The sequence below is a fragment of the Hermetia illucens genome, chromosome 2, assembly GCF_905115235.1.
Source record: "Hermetia illucens chromosome 2, iHerIll2.2.curated.20191125, whole genome shotgun sequence".
Taxonomy (NCBI): Eukaryota; Metazoa; Arthropoda; class Insecta; order Diptera; family Stratiomyidae; genus Hermetia; species Hermetia illucens.
In genome coordinates, this window is record NC_051850.1 from 98,929,420 (window position 1) to 98,950,148 (window position 20,729).

The 20,729-nt window shown below is 38.5% G+C and overlaps 1 protein-coding gene across 1 annotated transcript; it reads right to left on the reverse strand.

Moving 5' to 3' along the window:
• Nucleotides 1-4,121: 4,121 nt before the first annotated feature.
• On the reverse strand, nucleotides 4,122-13,895 carry LOC119648268 (bax inhibitor 1). Its single transcript, XM_038049922.1, has 5 exons — nucleotides 13,521-13,895; nucleotides 5,117-5,343; nucleotides 4,826-5,052; nucleotides 4,572-4,742; nucleotides 4,122-4,278 (listed from the first exon to the last, which is right to left on the reverse strand). Exons 1-5 carry the CDS (start codon nucleotides 13,571-13,573, stop codon nucleotides 4,240-4,242), a joined length of 717 nt encoding a protein of 238 aa, XP_037905850.1. The 5' UTR covers nucleotides 13,574-13,895; the 3' UTR covers nucleotides 4,122-4,239.
• Nucleotides 13,896-20,729: the final 6,834 nt, after the last annotated feature.

A 20,729-nucleotide genomic window follows, 5' to 3' on the forward strand; every position in this document is an offset into this window, starting at 1 on the left:
CCACATCACGGAGAAATAAAATAAAACCTAGCTGGCTGCAGAAGCTTGAGAGCAAAAAGACTGGTGTAAGGAGCTAGCAGCTCTAATGATTTTTGTGAGTGGTGGCGAACGCGGCAGACATGAACATCAATGCCTTAACGAACGCAGTGAAGGATAACGTAGCATGCGTTGTGATAAAAAGGAATTTATTATTGCACTCATCGTCTAATCAGCCGGCAAACTTATTACCACATTGTTGAAAAGTGCTGCTTCATCAGCAGTGATTGGTGAAATTACCAACGAGGTTATCCTGCGGTACAGCGGGTTTCTGACCAGGATGACCGAAAAGGTTGCCATGCTTAATGACAAAGTAGAATGTGTAATGGTCGTCAAAAGCGGCCGTATGGTCCTTGCCGCCGCTGTTCAAGTTTTAACAGGTACTAAGTTAGCTGGAATAACGGCCAGTACCCCGCCAGTAATTCCGAAACTAGCGGAAAAGAGGTCAGTTGTGCTGGAGAGCCGCAATAAAGCGAACTAACCAAAAGAAGTCGCGCAAGTGGTAATGGACGAGATATAACTCCCATTAAGAGGTAGGGTTCACAAAGTGAACGGAGGAGAGGCCTTATGGATGTTCTCTGAAAAGAAGTGCAAATAAGTAGTGGAGAATCCGAAGTTCCTCGAGCATGTGTTGGAGTAGATTGTGGCTCAGAAACTTGGGAGGGAAGAATGTATGATGTCCGTTGCTATATTAGTACGGATGAGTTAATGTAGTAGATTCATGAGAACCATTGATTTAAGAAAGAAGCGAAAATTGTTATTCGCCCAATAAGATTGAGTTCGGGGACAGCTGGCAATGCTGTCATTGGGAGCACACCTGCTGTGATTGATAATCTGACATCCACCAACTGCGTCATTGCGCTAGAGAAACTGCCCTAACGCAGATTGCTTCACGGTGCTCATCTGCAATATGATGGGGGCATAACTACCGTGTTTTCCGTTTTTATTGTCCTGTGAAATCTTATGTGATGTATTGAACGTAGAATGGTAGGCGACTGATGGAAAGGCTCCGTTGTTGTCCGAGGGCAGATTCCGAGTCTGAGCCACTAAGTTTCACCGGAGGTTATCTGTTGCCATGGGAACCGATGTGGTCTCCAAATCATCCATGTCCGGGGAAGGCCATGGAATTGTGCCTATAAAGCAAGTATAGGCTAAGCTAAACCACCAGGACCTTCATAGCACTCATCGTAGAGCAGAATCTACCACAAAAAATAATGGATTCAGTACCATATATCGTATTATGAGAGAGCTTGCAGGACCGTACGTTTGTCGGTGTCCTCACCAATAATGATAAAGAGCTTATCATGTGGAAGGACCATTCCCTACAGTTCACATTCATATAACCTAGATCCACTTCTTGTGAATGAAACGACCAGCCACCGTAACATAAATAAATATAACGTAAATAAAAATGAAATCATTTCGAAAATGGGCGTAATGAGGTGCCTTACATCCACCAAACCCTTACTGAACTGATGAATTTACCAAAAGGCCAGTGATATGAAATTATGAAGTACACAATCTACTTCTTATTCGCCATCGTAGACAGACAGCCTTTTTCTAACATCTCCAACCAACACGATAAACTCTCGTCATAATGTATACAGCCCTTGCCAAATCGCGCACTTTGAATTTTAATTCCTTTAGAAAGTATTTGTTGTATTGTTTTTCAATATTACTTTGAACCGCCTTTTTCCGCTATAAAGCCTCAAAAGACTCCCCGCCTTATTTTCACTTATGACGGAAATCACTTCTATTGTGCAATCTAACAAAACACTCAAAGGCGCCGTTTTGGAATTTCTGCACTGAAAAGCCCGCGAAATGTTGTGTCACGTCAGAAGTTATGCCAAAAAATATAAAAGGGCGAAAATTAATTTCGCACGTGAAATGACAAGGTGGACGGTGAAATATTGTTTCGTACCTTGCTGCACAAACAAGAGATCTTGACAACACAGTGCAGTTCACATTAGATTCCACTTCCAAAAGCTCAGAACGACTCATCCTGAGAAAATTTGAGCTGCGAAATTGCAAAGGAAGCAGAAGATAAATGACTCATTCAAAGTCACAAGAGAAGAGATCCCGCAGAATAATCAATCGGCCCAAGGTGCAAATCCATTTCTTTTTGCGGCCAGTGAATCTTTCAGAAACGTACGTCTTACCTAACCCAAGTAAAAATACGAGTAAAATTCCTTGTGCACCTGTGTTCGGGCGTTATTTCCGTCAAAGCTATATAAACATTGTCCTTACACATTAACTTCACTTCCCCCCCTGCATTGTCTCTATAACTTTCACGCTAGCATATGTAAATGAATTATGTAACAATATGCCGGAGACTTGCATTGCGTTAATTTCCCACACTTGTAAAATGGAAAATATATTTGAAGCAATCGATGAAGGCAGAAAATAATCAAAATCAATATGCGGTGAACAACATGTTGAACTTTTCGTTTTGACACCTTCCTTTTCGGGGCCGTTAAACTTGCCAGGATGTGCTATATAGGTTGTCACCATTACTGCTGAACCGTAAGGAAGGATTGTCCTTACACATAACAATTTCCCTCTTTTCTGTTAAAAACTGATTGATTACTTGAAAAGTAACAAGTAACAAACACTAATCCAGATGCCTTCACGCAGATAAGACTCAAATGGCTCGCTCGATGACGTCACCGCATTTTCTGTTCTGCCTTGTCAGAATTCAATTTTTGAACCATTATAATTAACAAATGAACGTTCCCTAATTTGGCACGTGAAACTACTATTTCGAAGTCAAAAACATAATCATTTTCTAACGCCAGGAGTCTATTTCTTTAATAATTCCACCTCATATGGCCTCAAAGCCAAATTCGTCGGAAGAATTCGCTAAGTCACTATTGTAGACTAATCCAATTCGTAAGATCGCCACGAAACCAGAAAATTTGAATATTCATGCTCAAACACTAAACCGTACGCTTTCACGTAAATAAGATTCAAATTCCTCGCACCGTAATATGCTGCATTTACACTTTCTTCTTCGGGTTCACGGTTTGGTTGAAAAAGCAAGAGAAGCTGGATCAAGTCTCTAAAAAAGGCATTTTCAACATCAAATACAACCCTGTGTATACCAACAGCAACAACCAGATACATATTTTTTATTTTGATTTCATTCTTTATTTTCAAAATAGAAAAAACGCAAATAAATGGTATTTCATTTCTGAGAAATCACAATTTTAAAGACACCACTAACTGCGCTCTGAGTGTGAAAAGTGTCCTTACCGATTTGATTCGCCAATTTGGAATCAGAAAAGATACTTTCTAAGTTGATAAACAACGCTTACAATACATCTTGAATTGTCTGTCTGTGAAACAGGTTAAGTTTAAATGTGTGTTGGGCACTCTGGCTTGCGTATTTTCCTAGTGTATTGATACATCCTTTTATACATGCGTATTGAGTTCTGCTCCTATTATGGGTTTTGCATTACGTTGTCCTGGAGCTGTGCATGAGTTATTGGTATTAATAACGACAAGCATCAGACTTTTTTTGTAACAATTTTCCTCCTGTGACAATCTTTAGTACTTTTAATAAACCGCATTACTCCTAGTTATAATTTTATCTAGTAAATACATGTAAAATAACAGGTAATATTACTCATGTTTTCGGGGCAGATATCTCGCATATTTTATCCAGAGACTAATGCACCGATAAATTCTCACTCGTATGGTGTTTTATTATGCCTATCCGATTATTTCATTAAGCAGAAAATGAAGAGCAGACGTAATAGGACGTAGGTGATTTCTAGTTTAAATCGATCTAGATCCCCTTTGAAAGTAGTTCATTAATTGATATAAAAGTAATAAAGGTTAAACCTGTTCGTTAATCTTTGGAGGCCAAAACTAGAAAACCAACAGTTTAAATATTAACCTTTATATCCAGCAATCAACTACTTGCTGTTAGCAAATCCTTTCTCAAAGAGAGTTTATAACACTGATCAATTCGTCAAATCATCGAAAATTCGTTTACATCTAGTAACGCTTTCGCAAATAATTAACACTCTTTCACATTTATGGAAAATTACGAGTTTATTTTTCAAAAATAAATATTCAACACCTATGTAATTACACTCGTTTTATTTTGGTATTATATTTCCAAAAAGTAAATTTCTAATAAAAATGAGGAAAATTAATGAACTCAATTATTTCCTGTGTAAAGATATTGTTCTGATATTCTTAGTTGCTCTTACGTTTGTTTCGCCTATCGCGTTCCTCCTGCAATATAAAAACGGCAAATAAGAAAAGCATGTCCTAATCTCTACCCTTAAACAACATAGATCAAAGAATTACTTTGGAGTCGTCGCCAGTTAGTTTGTTTTAAATATAGCTTCCAGAAATTTAACAAAAGAAAATTTTTGCATTCTTCTAATTTTATCCCGACCCTGCCATAGATTCTTTTTTTATATACCCCGTACAACTTCAAATAATTCTTTTGTCTATAGAATTGTATATACATAAATGGTGTTAGTAACATTCATTTCCTTTTTACATAGCTTAACGGTACTCACCTTTTGTGTAAGAATCACCAACAGGCGGCGGAATATGCTGATCAAGTCGAAGAACAAGTCAAGTGAATGTTGGACGCAATCAGTATTTCCCATCCTGCGTTTCTCAATGATGGCTTGCGTATCGTAGAGGATGAAAGCAGACATAACGCCAAGTCCAACATACAATTGAGCCTGAAAGGTTTCAATCAATTGTTGGAATTATCTTATTTTTACTTTTTGTACTGAAATGATTGGAAATATGCCCGCACTCTTACCTGATTCAAGGTATATGAGTTCAAAAACATGTTGAACAAGCTCAATAACGCCATTGTACTGAGGATGCTAACAAGTATGCCTCCGAGGAACAAAAATTTGCCACGTTCAGCCAAAAGAGCCGACAGCGAGAATGACAAGAAAACAATGCATGTACCAACTAATGCGTTGATTACTATCTGGGGGTTGACAGCAATCACAAATTGTAATAGGGGTCCAAGAGTTTGGCCTAAAAGCAAGAACAAATATTTCGTCATTATGATTGCCCATATCACAACACGTCAAATACTCACCTGAGCAGAATCCAAAGCCTAACAATAAGCCCAGTCTTGTGTAGAAATTTTTGCCATCATCACGAATAAAATGAAGTGCAATGATGAAAGCCAATGAGCCGAGCGCTGTAATCAGCCCACATTCCAGATAGCCTGAAATGTGAAGAACGGCGCCAACTGTGGCTAATATGGTAGTTGCTGTTAGACATGAATACACTCGTGCCAAGTGATATCGAACTTCAGGTTCACTGGAAAAGAAGGGACACAAATTTAGTTAATGAAAGACAGTATTTCATACATATTTTGGTAAAAGAAAAAACCCAGCAAATTCACGGAAAACTTCATCCCGATTGTTGAAATCGACGCCTATTCTAATGCATTTTTGTGAGAGGTTTGAAAATTTACTAGAATCTATCATTTAAGGGCGTCATCCCGTGTGTCGGATCCGAGGAATCGATTTTTTTTGGCATCAATTATATCTCGATATAGTGTAGAATATATGGGCAAAGTGATTTTTTAATAGTTGGAGTCGTTCAGAAATTACAGTGTTAAACAGGTAAAATGTCACTTGCCAGGTTTATGTCAATCGCCATAATAAAGCGCGTAGTTATCGGTCCAAACAACGTTCGAATGACTTCGCTAAAATCATAAGAATTGAAACCAAGGCGTTACATGTGTTTCTTCAAGAAACCTAAGGTTTATGGACTAAATATAGCAGATTAATGGTCAGTTAAGATTTTATGGTTGAAAATCGCATTCTACTTTTTAAATGCGTTTTTCTCGAATCTGAATGTTGAAAAGCTGCTGCCACCATAGCCTAAAATCTATCCAACGAAATTCTTTGAAATTTTCACCATTATTCAAAACATATTTCTACGGTCCGCAAACTAAGATAATTGCGATTCATTCAATAGTTTTTTTTACTCATTAGAGAAGCCTTGAAAAAACACAAAAATTCACAAAAAAAAGTTTAACAAGGCACCAAAATTTAACTTTTAATATTTTTTAATAATCCTAGTTTGCGAACAATAGTTAAGTCCGCACATTAAAATGCCGTTTATATTTTTTCTTTAAGATGATCACATGCTCAAGATATTAATGAATTATCTGGTTCGTCATAACAAATTTCTAAAAAAAGCGAAAAAAAACAACCTTCACACGGGATGACCCCCTTAAACTATTAAATTATTCATAGTACTGTTAACAAAATATTACACAAACCAATGCTGAAGTAAAAAGACCGCCTCAAATATTCTCTTCGGGAAAATATTCTTTCTTTGCCAACGAAAACTGAAAAACGAAAGGCGACGAGTGCGTAAAGCCTCCAATCACCGCAGAGGAACTACAGGAAATATATGTCAAACGAATGGCGTCAATACAGCCTCTGATTTGAACGCGCGACTTTCTCAAAGATACCATCGAGGAATGTCCAAAGAAAATATATTCCGTACTGAGTGCAAGGAGCAGAAAATCGTTAACCAAATAGAGACTCCGCACCACATCATCCTCTACGCCTGGTGAACCTAATGGAAAAATGATGGAAAAAGCCATCCATAGAGGTTTCTTCCAATCATTGAAAACGGCAATGGCCTATCAGAGCAACATAGGTATGGTTTCGTTCACTCTACGGTGAATGCATTAAGCTTGGTTACGGAAATAATAAGAGACGCGATCAATTCTGACACGAGTTGTATTGCCGGTAGATGTAAAAACATCATTAAACTCCGCAAATTAGAAACAGAAGCGCTTTGGGTGAAATAGGCTTTTCTGAGTACCCAGTGAAGTTATAAGAGAATTACTTTTCGAAGAGGAGTTTCTGGTACGGAGCCAGAGTTGCTACAACGTTCGGAATAAGATCTCCTATTGTGAAATATGATGCATAATTGCCGGCGTCGCAAATGAATTGACCCTAGTTGTCACTAGCAAACATATGAGGATGAGGAGGACTATATAATGAAGGCTTTAAGAATGGAGTCCTTGCTAGACAGGACTGGTTTCTGATAGATGAAAAACGGTGGCGGGCATATACACGAAAAGCACCCTCAGGATATCCTTAAAGAAGGCAGAACTGATTATAGCAGACATGATCCAATCGGCTTAATTGCGTGAGAAATACCCCAGTTGTGCTGGAGAAAGCAGATGGGCTCATTGGCAACGAGCAAAAAGAAAGGCGTACGTCTAGGATAGTGTGTCGTCGGGAAACCGTAAGCCGGATGAAATATTTAAGTGGGCATTTGTTCCATTTATACCTAGCAAGTAATGTATATTTGCATATATTATGTCAGAATACTCACTTTAGCGTGATACTTACATTCAAACTTTTAGAATTTACACTGAAGCGACAACTTTAGTCTATTATAACTTTGTTAGCAATAGTACGATGCCCACCAAACTTGGTAGGATCCTGCTTTATGTTATAGCCTATATTACCGCGAAATTACATGCAATGCACCGATGAACTTAAGGGGAATTTTGTAGTAAATTAATAAAAATTATAGTAATACAGTGAAAGCTCCCGTTAGCGAACACATTGTCCGACCAAGGGAGATGTTCGCCTACGGAAGATGTCGAACAAATAGAGCTTATATATGTATGTGAATGAATTAATAAATGGATGAACTAATAATTGACATCGTGAACGAATACTTGTTGTAAGTGCGTGTATTCTTCTATTTTTTGAGTTCGTTTCAACTTAAGCTACATTATGGGCATTCAGACATAGTCATAGTCGACAATAATGAGCACATAGACATGCGATTTTCCCTTCCAATGAGTTTTTATTGGCACTCCTTTCTATCATTTTCTGTCCACCTGCGAGGGATGTCTTGCATGAAATACACGTGGATAGTGTCCGTGCCCGGCTAGCAGAGCGTCCGCTCAAGAGAGCGTCTTTTGTTCTAAACCCACATCGAAAAAAATGGGACAGGCAGAGTTAGTAAACCGAAAGGAAAGGGAAAGGGGGAAGGAAAGAGTTACTATAATCTTTAAGTTGAAAAATAAAAATTCACTTCATTAAACCCCACTTGTTGAAAACGATGACTAAAAGAAACTGAAAATTGTGGCGATGTTAATTTAACGTTATCCATGCCTCGAAAGGCAAGTTTTCAGGAAACGACATATGGCTATCGGATTGGTTTACTGATTCTGGTCATGCTCCGCGATAACCGTGTCGAAAGTCTCCAGAATACTCCCCTACAGAGTAGATACTCCATTTCAGGTAGGACTCTCACTAAGAGTTTCCCGTTCTGAGATTATCATCTGCCAAATCTAACTCAACTGTTAGGTCACCCGTTCACTAAAACTCCACCTTAATTGAACTGTATCATCCGCATTGAATAAGTTAAGGAGCAACACATCTACGGAGTGCGATATAGAGACCGACTATCGTTCAAACCATTCTCGCTATGCGGACAACCACCGATAAAATAACGTGATGAACGGAATGGATCGCTACGAATTAAATGGTGATGATGTCGTGAGAAAAGAAATAATCTCACCTACGCGATTGCAGGCTAAAAGACGATCTATTGAGCAGCAAAGCCTGATAAGCGATTCACCAATCGAGATACTTGGTTTTGGAATAACAATGCTCAAATGAAGAACTCTATCGTAAATTTTTCATCAGTAAAACACTGGCCAACACTGTTCTGTGCTGATGTCCTTTCTGTGTTACTATATGGGAGTAGCACATTGAAAATGAATTCCACTGTTACCCAAAAACTCCAAGCTTTCGTCAATACCTATCTGCGTTGTATCATCGGATTGCGCTGGCCTGACACTATCTCAAACGAACAACTTGGTTGGTGCACGAGCCTGGCAAGCATACGCTGTTATCGGTAGACGGAAGTGGCAGTAGATAGGTCACACATTAAGAAGAAGCGACAAATGCATTGCCGAATACACCATGCAGTGGAATCCACTATCCCAAGATGTCCGACGAGTAGTTCACTCCAAGGGCATTTGATTCAGAACAGTAGAGATGAGTGTGAGCGTCTCGGGAATTCGCACGCGTAGATGTGGTTGACGTGCGAAATCCTACCAAGGGGTGAAGGGTCATCTCCGACCACGGAGAATGGTCTTTACGCCATCGCCAATCACATTTTGTCATTACAAATCCTAAATAAGAAGCTCAAGATCAAACGAGGTTATGGGCTGTGCAGACGGACCGTTTCCTCAACATAGAGACTTTGGCTTCATGTAGAACTGTGGATATATTGCTATCATTAGGCCGATGTTCTCTTATGTATCCGTGGTGTGGTGAATTAAGATGAGGCAAAAGAGCTTTTACTGTAAACTAGCCTCTGTGCAAAGAATTGTATACCTGGTTATTACCGGTGCCAAGAGCACGGGGCAACTCTAAATGAATTACTTAATTTGCACCCTTTGGATATATATATTCAGCACAGTGGGAGTACCTCATAGTCTAATTCGTTTAGATCTATGAGGAAACGAACATACTGTAAACTTGTCAAAATCCAAGAAACTTACAGAAGTTTTGTTGGCATTCGAATTGTCCATAATTCACTGGCTGAGCCGACGGTCAGAATAGAATTTTTATAAAACTATACATATCCATCCTATAATGAATACGACGAAAGCAGGTTCTGAATATTCATCGAGTTCTAGATTTACATCAACCCGTGTATAGGCAACGTTAATCGGAATACTTCGGCCTGAAACTACTTCCAACGAAGAAATACGCCGGCATATGAGACAAATGCGCGAAGAAGCCTTGATTATAATTGGGAAATATCAATGGGGACACATTGGAAAAATGCATTGTTGCAAGATACCAACAGGCCCAAGATTGGTTTTTAATTGTGGACGCGACTAGACAAGTGTGTTTATTGTAATGACAACAAAAAAAGGAAAGGTGGCAAGTGTAACGTTAACGAGAGCAAAAATTATTGGATTATAGGAGCCAATGGATGTGGGAGGCACAACAGCTCGTTAACAACTTCAGATCAACATGAAAATCTTGTTCGAAAAGGTGCTCTGGTCGTCTATCAATGTTATCCTGGAGGCGCAGTAGATCGAAAATGAAAATATTTACCAAGTTACAGCCACCAATATGTGCATACTAAACGAAAACTTCAAACTCGTTTTTCTCAAAACCACAGCTGAAATTCTATTCAACGGTAGTTCAATCAGTAGTTTTGGTCCAAGCTAGCCTGATTTCTTATTTTTCAATGGAATAAAGACGGGATTTTTGAAGATTTCTCGATTATGATTTCACCGCGGAGTTATACCATTTTAATGATTAATAAGGTGAAATCATAATAATCTTGATTCCGACGATAGAGACGAGTATACAGAAGAAGAAAACCACAGCAACCCACCTTTTTTTAGAAGGCCACTTTGACGTGAAAAAGAAATACAAATGATTATCAAATTTGTTAATCGAAAATTTTGTTATCATAATTCAGGACTCCGATAATACACTATAAAAAGATTACATTTATTTTTATTGCCGAAAAAATTCAAAAGAAAGTCGAAAGGTCACAGGAATATTATCTTAAGAACCAAAATTTAGAAATATGTACAGGGTGGATCATCTACATGTAACCGGCTTGGTTCTAAGAAGGCAAAGGCGATTAATTACTTTCTCTGCGTAGACCTTTATTTTGGAACCAGAAAATAAATGTCAGTTATTTATCCAACATGACTTGGTCTAAATTTTTCACAATTTTCCATCACTTTCTCGAAAAATGATTTCTGTATAGTTGCTATTTCACACTCGATGTTGGTCTTCAGTTGAGCCAGAGTCTGTAGTTTGTCGATGTAAATTTTGGATTTCAAATATCCACATAAATAGAATTTTGGTAGAGTTTCAGCGAACGCAGTGAGCAGTCGAAATATTAAGGGGTTACATCTGTTTGGAGCCCCTAAAATAGGGTTTTTTCAAGATGTTCCTGTGAGCAAAAATTTGAACTATAGTCCACAAGTAATATACCAATGGATTAAGCAACTTTCCAGGAGTAAGAAAAAAAGTATTGACATTTTTACAAAATGGCGACTGTAGGACTGTACGAATTTTTTGGAAGGCCTCCGCAGTAAGCAGTAAAACTCCAATGGATCACCATCTAGAGACATATTTTTTTTTCATGAACTACGTAAGTGTAACTAGTAAGTACACACAATTATAACTTACGAATTACAAAAAAAAATCCCTTTTTTACAAAACAAAAATTTGACTTTTGCTAATTGTTAAAATCGTGTGTACTTCACTAGATAACCAAACGAAGAATGAAAACTCTAAGTTCTACTGCTCGCCGATTTTGAAAACGTGGTTTTGATAAAAACGCGTCTAAAGTTTAAGAAACTTTTCGAAATCCAAATAATATGGTTCATAAAATTTTTTTAACTCTTCTATCCCAGCATTATTCAATTGCCCTTCCACAAGCATATTTTACTGTAATGTCCAGACCCATTGCCGTAATGAACAAGTCGAGAAACCGGAAGCTGGACGCTTCAGGTGCGAAAAGTTTTGTGTATTTCTTAGTACGTAGCACGTAATATATGCATATGTCCACTTTCGGGTGATATTGACATTGATAGTCTTCAATTTTCAAAGAAGCAACAACTTCGACGTATTATAAATTTGTTAGTAATAGTGCGATTTCCATCAATGGTATGATCATGCTCTACATTATAGCCTACATCACTGTAGAATTTCGTGCCGCTAGGATGAATTTAAGGGGGGTTTCCAGCTAATTACAAAAAATTATAGTAATATACTATTATTAACTTTCTTTGAACCGATATCGGTATGAAAGGTATTTCGGAGCCAAGGCACCATATAGTGACAGCCTCCTGATTTTTTTCAGATTTTTCGGTTTGGTAGGTTGGTTTACACAAAACCTTAAAAATGAATGTTTTGCGGCTTGAAGTTGGAGGGAACGAGGGAGGGAAAAATCCCTTCAATAAATAGATCGTGGCACCCAAAGTAAAGCATGACACGCCATCTTGTTGGAATTATAAGTTCAGTATGCGCTTTTGACCCGCAATTGGTTACCATGGCTCGCTGGCGCCCACCATTGACAGCAGCTACCGTCGGTAGCTCATCCTCGAAGAATTAAAGCTCAATCACATAATTGGCAAAAATACCACACCAGACGATCATTCGTTGGCCATAGAAAAGCTCTTCGTGGACTAATTGTGGGTTTTCACTGGCGTAAGAGCGGTAATTTTGTTTGTTCGCTGCTCCATTCAGTAAATCTGTCTCGTCGCGCGGTTCTGGATATACAAATGAACAATTTCTGCTCGTTCAGGAGGCGTACAGTTATCCGTGACGCATCAAGCATGCTTCAACACTAGTTGATTCGACAACATATGTTTAACAACTTTCACGGGCAAAATATTAATGACCTAACCCGTATTTCACTTTGGTTTTTTAACGATATAAGTTTATTGAAAGCGGATGAGCGCGAGCTTTTTCTGCTAAATGTATTTCATCTCTGAATCGCCTAACTTTTGACGTCCAACATGTTCCTTTTTCTTATAGTGTTATGTTTTGGTATAGTGGTGCCGCTCTTGAGAACGCATGCGCCAATCGACACTTTCAAATCCGGGGAATCCCCAATGTTTACGGAAAAATGAAATTTTCGGAACTATTTTTAGGATACTTGTGACCGTTAGTATTCAACATCTAGCAGTTGATAGCCTTGATTGAAACATTAACCATTAACGGTAACTTAGCAAAAAATCTATTTCCTAATGGAAAAGAAAACTACATAACTACGATATTCCTTGTACGCAGTCCTCAGAATTGCATGCAAGTGTACATACGTGTTCCGTTAATCGGACTTTCTAGAAAGGTGAAGTAAAATAGACACGTTTATATGCAATATATTTACAAATCTCCCTACTTATGAAACTTTAAAGTCCACATCTCTCAATTTATTTGCTTTGTTTGCGCCGTGCGTCACCTGTTTATCGTTCCGATTACCCGCTCCAAGCTAATTGGCCCACCAACAGCGCAATCTAATCACTTCACAATCGGATCATGGGCCACAATGAATAGCATTCCACCGAAATATTTTCATTAAAAATTCAAAGGATCCATGTGTCACTCAAGTGGAAAGCCACGTCAGGAATTATGAAATTCGATTTTCGTCGCCCAATATTATTGACTCGAAAATAGCCATACTTTCCAATGGAACCTAGAACCTGACCCGCCGTAATCCCCTTAAGCACAAGCAACTTAACAAGCCGTCATGAGACGACTCGAGGGGCAACTGGAAATTATATTTGCATTACCAACTGCTTATCATTCACGTTCCAAGCAATTATTTACTTCCCGGGCCCCGTGAAGCCCATGAAACTCGAGAATAATTCCGTTAACACCTCGTAAACGGGGAAGTCGACAGTCGTGCCAGAAATCTTAAATCAGAAAGTGCGAATAGAACTTGAGCCAGCCACTTACAATTTGTTGTTGAGGTGATGCACGAATTGTGTAAACCTAGAATCCAATGACATGTTGCTGGTTGCACTGGAATATTCCACCGATGAAAATCAAAATTTGTCCGGGTTTGAATTTTTCTCTCCTTCCACGCACTTCGCAAAAAAATTAATTGTCGTCGATTTTTCACTACGCCGACTAAGACTCGGACAGTAAATGCGTCTCTTGATTTCACTGAATATCAAGTTGACTCCCGATCGGATCACGAAAATTTAATTCACTTCTCACGTAATTCACGTACAATAAAAGACTCCTTCGATTAATTTCTCCGCATTTGCTTTTAATTCTCTTCACTTCTTGTTTGTGTCTGTCATTCGATGTGCCAACTTAGGAAATTTCGGGTCGTACAATGACAAATCGGAGCGTACAGGGTGCGCGTAAAATGAAGCAAAGTACACGTCAGTACTTCTAGGTAATTTTTTCAATAGATGGCAGTACTACTGATATTCAAGTTTAAAATTCACAGCAGTAGCGTACGCAAGTAAAGTAAATGATTGTAACAAAATACACATATTATGCACATATTATCCATATTAATTTGAGAAGATTAATTTTTGCCTGATCGATGTTACTTCTTTTGATCCGATCCTGAATCAGGTGTTATTTTTCTTGACCTCAAGTTAAAGTAATTTATTCAGCCAATTCAAAAATACCATTGTAAATTGAATATCGCTAATTGCACAGTTGTGATGTCCCTTTCTGTCGACATTCTGTTCTGAGCATTTACTGAGAGAAGCAGTCTGAAATACTATGGAGCGAATTTTATCTACCCATGCAAGTGGCTGAATTACGCATGAGAAGAGCAAACGAAGACAAGTATCATATCAAACAGGTGTCCTATTTTTGAAATACTGAAACACTGGCAACATATATGTGAAAACAGACAAAGGATACTTCTTTACAATTTGGAATACTCGACCAGTATTTAGGTAGGTAGGCATAAGAAATGGAGGCAACGAAGGTTCCAAGTAGCCAGACACACAGTTTGTGGCATCAGAATGACGCACTACCGCTCTAATTGGACTCCTTCCGCCTTCCGATCACATGGTCTTAACTTGTTCTTGGTGTTGAGATAACTGCATTTCCAGATTTTAGACAGGGCAACGAAAGCGGATCTACCGCTGTTAATGCTCTAGGCGACATCCAGTTTAGTGCTACCGTCGGCAGAAACCACGCTTACTAGGTATACAAATTGATCGATGCCTTCGATGGTTCAGTTTTGTTCATCTTTATCTTCAGTCCAACTCTACTTGTCCCTCTTTCCAAATTCGGAACATTTGGTCAAGGTCTATGACTCGGTAAGAATCAATCAATGAGTGAATGGTGCTTCAAAATTCCTCTATGGGAGCTTGTTAAAAGCAATCGCGCGCAACAATCTCTGTAATAGATCCATGTTTGCCCTCCTAGGAAATGAGGAGAAAGTAAGTAGTTGCATTCAAGATCAATCTTTCGGATGCATCCGTTTTCTGTGGAGCTAAAATGGAGAAACGCACACATAACAAAACCATTTAGGTGGCATCAACACACCAATACCACTTACATACTTCGTCCCTACCAGAAAGGTGCACAGTGAGATTGCAATGTGCATAGTGCCCTTGGGAAAACGTCACTGATAACAAAAAGAAATACGGGGAAATATCGGGAACAGGAAGCAACCCTAGCGGACTGCGCTTAGGACCCAAAAACCCTGTGAGATTTTAACTCGTGACAGCACGTGACATTTTGCGTCATTATATGTCGCTCCGAGAATGGCTTTTAGTTTGCCCCTCCTGCGTAGAGCATTCCAGATACGAGTGCAACAAAGATCTAAAGTCCGCGCACTGTCCATGATCCTTAGGGTGTTGATGTGGTCAATGCAGGAAGATCGGGAACGGAAACCAGCCTGCTCTCCGTCGATCAAGCGTTCGAGATATTCTTTGATGCAAAAATCTTGACTGACGGTTTCGTCCAAGGGAAAAACAACTCATTAGGCGCTGCCTCACCTCTGCGGTGGGAGCAACATGACCGAAAGCGCCAGGTGGTAATTACATATAAAGGGAGCAATTAGTGGTGTAGTGGATTCCATTGCATTATGTTTTCAGTAATAGAGCTCTCACGCTTGACCTATCCGCCGCAGCTCTTTGTTTGAGATTGTGTAAAGTAAACTAATGAAAAGACGGAGACAGGTGTTAACAAAGGCTTAGAACTTTCAAATAACTATGGTTGTCGCTTTCTGGGTACTGGTCCCATACAGCATATAGCCGCCATCAGCAGAAACAATATACCGAAATAGGATAAATTGGACGATGTTGTCCGTTCTCTACCCATTAAAGCAGATACCAACCTTGGCTTTGTTGGAACTTTTCTAACTATTTTCAGTCCAATTGTACTTCTCTCCTTTTACAAATCGGGAGCGATTTAGCGAAGATCCTGTGGATGAAGAGTTCGAAACATTCTTTAATGCATTTTAGGATTAAACTAAGGAAAGAAACAGAGCCAAAGGAAACAAGCTGTAGGGCGTTGTAGGACCGGCATAGTCTCGAGATCGGGTAGCGAAACTAGATGTCGAGCTTCGCGAGGAGGACTCCAAAAATGTCCGCACTATGTGTACTACGAGAGGGGTTGTGAAAAATAATATCGTAGTTGGCAGAGCAAACCATCAGACCATTACAGAGTTGACGTTGTTGCAGGGAAGGGAAATTGAAGGTTCGGAGCCATGAAGGATAGTCCAAACGGGGAAAGTTCTTTTTGAAAAACAGAGTCCAGGTGAATCTGCGTTATACAGCTTCGGCAACGCGATAGTCACAGTTGCGGAAGAGGGACGAGACTCCACAGCAATATTCAAGGATGGAAGGAGAAATGTAGGATAAAACCACACATTTTGGAAGCTCGATTGGTGATGTCAACGAAGTGGAAACTGAAACGAAGTGTGTCATCGAATATTACACCCAGGTCTTGAGGGGTAGTGAAAGGGGTTGTCCACCAAGAGAGTAGGACAATGATTTTGGGACGGGCTTAAGCGGATAACACATCCAGTGGTATTTGCTGATATATAATGTTCGCCTGTTAACCGAGCACCAACGGACCGAATTATCAAGGGTGAACTGCAGGAGAGCACAGTCCAGTGAGAACGAAACAGAGGCAAATAATTTAAAGCCGGCTGCGTAAAAAAAAACCTGGGCAAGTGAGGATGGAGGCAAGGTAATTGATAAAAAAAACAGGAATAATAGGGGGCCAAGTATAGAGCCTTAGGGCACACCAGAGGCTCTGAAGGAACAGTATGAGAAGTTGGAGAAATGCCAAAAGATGATTGAGGGGGAGGAGTTTAGCGGTAATATTCTGGATTTATGGATAAGTGGAAGTAACAGGTCAGTGCGGATGTATTAACTGCTGGGAGCAGCTATTTAATTCAGGAGAAGTGGAACGTGCAGTTGATGAGGCTGCTGTGCTGGGTATGTTTCAGGTGCTTTTTCAATTTTTGTCTCAATATCCGTTTGTTTATCTGATTTTGTCATAGCTCGTGTTTGTACTTGCAGGATGTTTATTTCTTTTAATGATTCACTATCAAGTTGAATTCTTGATAGGGCGTCAGGTCCTACATTTTCTTTGCCTTTTATGTATTCTATGGTAAAGTCAAACTCCTTTAGGTCAAGTCTCATTCGAGTGAATTTAGATGTGGGATTTTTCATACCGAAGAGATAGACTAATGGCCTGTGGTCAGTTTTAACAACAAATCTTCTCCCGTACAGGTAGGGTTTGAAATGGGTGATTGCCCAAATAAATGACTGTAAGTTCTTTTTCGATAGTTGATTTATCTTGTTCTCCTTTTGTCAGCGTCTTACTTGCAAAAGCAATTGGTAAATCAATTCCGTTATGGTTTTGCGAGAGTACTGCCCCACATGCAGTATCAGAAGCGTCGGTTGCTAAGATAAATTGTTTTGTGAAGTCGGGACATTTTAATATGATTGGTGCAAGTAATAGTGATTTTAAAGTTTTGTAAGCGCTGTTGCACTCGTCTGACCATATGAAAGTTGAGTTTTTTCTAAGTAGGTGGTTTAATGGTTGGCTGATCTCAGCGAAATTTGGTATAAAGCGTCGGTAATAGTTGCAAAATGCGACGAAACGTCTGACTTCGTCTGCGTTTTTTGATTGTGGATAATTTTCGATGACAGGGTATTTTGAACTGTCGGGCTTAATACCTTCTGCTGAAACTTGGTGGCCCAAGAAAGTTACTTCGGAGTGAAATTATGCGGTGTTTCCAACGATTAATTAATTGAAATAATAAAAACTTGTTGTTTCTTTTTCGTTGGTGTGGGTATTTATTCTTGCAAATACCGATATTTCGGGAACCACTTGTTCCCTTGGTGAAAACCTGACATTAGATCTAGTGTAGAAAAATATTTGGCCCGACCCAATTGGTCTAGTATGTCGTCAATGCGCGGTAGTGGGAATTTGTATGCTAAAACTTGTTTATTTAGGTTTCGGAAATCTACGACTAAACGCCATTTTTTCTCATCTGTACTCTTCTTTGGTACTAGTAAAATTGGAGAATTGTAGTCTGATGTGGATGGTTCTATAATTCCATCATTCAACATTTTTTCTACTTGCCTGTTTATTTCGGCTTTGTGGGTTTCGGGAATGCGATAGTTTTTGATATATACTGGTATTTGTTCTTGCAGTTCTATATGTTGTTTGTAGAAGTTATTTTCTGTTAGTGGTTCGTCATTTAAAGCAAAAATGTCGTTGTATTTTTTGCAAAGTTGTTGAACATCTTTCATTGCGTAAATGGGAACGGCTTCGAAATTTAATTCATTTAGTATACGCGGATATCTTTTCGATTCTTTGGTTTTTTCAAGTTGTTTGAAGTCCGAAAGAGGTTTAATATTTGGTTTTAAATTCTTAATTATGGCTGTATCTAAAGTTGTATTTAAAATTTTAATCAATGGGTTGCTGGGTCAGGTTATTGAGCTTGCTACGAAAATGCCTGGTTGTATTTCCTCATTTTGTATAACTACGTCGGTTGTGGGGATATTCAATTTCCAGATGAAATTAATATGGTGTTAGCATCTGGTCCGTCGAATATTGGTAGTTCGTATGGACCGTCTGAGGTGTTTATTGTCAACGTCCAACTGTCATAGTTGATTATTGCCTTAAATTTTGTGAGGAAATCAAGTCCTAATATGGCATCTACTTCAATGGGAAAATCATTGGCAACTATTTGAAAACTGTGTTCTATTGACACTTGTGGGTTAAAGTACACTTTAGTTTGTGTTGTTCCGAGGATCTTTGTTTTGGTCCCTGTAACTCCCTGTATTACACATGCTCGTGTTGGATAATAATATTGGTCACCGTTTATCTTTTCCATTTTAAATATAGAGATGTCTGCTCCCGTGTCTATGATAAATGTGCATATTTTATCACACATTTCGACATATGCTTTGACGAAGTTTGTTAGGGCAGGGTTTATTGAAATGCAGTTGTTTGTGAGTTGTCCCTCAGCTGGGTTGCCCTTTCTTCCAGTTGAGGGAGCTCGGATTCCCCCGACTCATAATAGTTTATTCGTCGGTTCTGGTTATTTCTATTTTGGTAATTTCTATTACCGATGTTTCTATTTTGATTGCGCGAACAATTGCTATTTGTGCGCTGTTGATTTTGTGCGTGTCTATATCTATTGTTATTGTTTCTGATCTTATGATTCCTATTATTGTAATTATGATTAAATGTTTGACGGTTGATATTGTTATGCAGTTTATGCGAATTAAAGCGCAGTATTTTATTTGTCGAGTTATTGTCTACAGTCAGTGCCTCAGTCACTACATCCGTTAAGGTTGTTAGGGTACTTGCTCGAAGGATTAGCGCAGTTTCAGGATTGGTTAAGTTCTCAATAAATGATTGAGTAGAGAACTTTGCTGCGAGTTTTTCGGCAGTTTCGCCTGTAGCGATTTTTTCAGTAATAAACGCTAAACGGTTAACTGCCGTGATAAATCTTCTATTTTCGTAGAGTATTCTATAATGGAAGTATTCCCCTGTTTTTGTTTCCTTAGTTGAGTTAATACTGCATCTGATGCCAATTTTGACGAATATTTGAGTCTTATTTTATTCGTTAATTTAGAAATTGTGTCGATATCATCTGTTATGGCGTATTTTGCTTTGCCCGTGATGCGTGTTTTGACAAATTTCAGCATAATTATTTTCTGTTCGGCTGGAGTAATGTCGTCTAAAAGTAGTGCTGATTCTATGAATGAATCTGTTTCATCCACGTTCCCGTCGTATGGTTTGATAAGTGACGTGGCGGTTTTAATATCGAAAGCCATGTTTATAGAGGATTGTTTTGTTACAAGGTTTAACATTTTATTTCCTAGTTGGTTTATTTCTTTATATGTCTCTAAAATAGACGAAGTGTCTTTTACCGTTGTTGGTGTATTGTTGATTATGATTTCTGTATTTTTTATTATTTCAGTTACCTGCAGTTTCTTCTCGTCGAGAGTTTTTTCAGTGTATGGGCGATGTACACTTTTATTGAAATTTCATTAGCAAACAACCGGTTAACACTAGGTTGAATTCAGATCTGGGTAATTGCTATTCTCCATTGTTTAAAAAACTCTTTAAGAAAACTAAATGAACCTCTTCTCGTTTCAGGATAGGTAAATTAGCTATTAGAATGTAGTTAAATATTTATTTGTTATTCTTTTTCAAGATCTAGATATAAGTTTTTTAGCCATAATTATATCATAGTATATAGTATAGATTTAGAATAGTATAAATAGAACCTTAATGTCTACAGATGAGCAAACTTGTTAGCACTGATGAAGGGAACGAGTGGTTCCCGAAATATCGGTATTTGCAAGAATAAATATTCACACCAACGAAAAAGAAACAACAAGTTTTTATTATTTCAACTTTTAGTTATTTTTTTTATTGAAAAATATTAAATAGTTATTTTACAAACGGCCGTCAAACAAAAATGTATTCTTATGTTTTGCGATGACCAAAATTGTGGCGAACCGGATCACCTGAACGAAAAAATGTCGATGAAGGAGGAGGAGTAGGGATTCTTTTCTTTCAACGATGATATCTCAGTCAATTTTATTCGGATCGACTTGAAACTTTAACTTTATCCTGAGTTAGTTATACTTTAAAATTCAATAGAACGAAGATCTTTTGAGAAAAAAACATAAGTGGGTGTAACCCCTT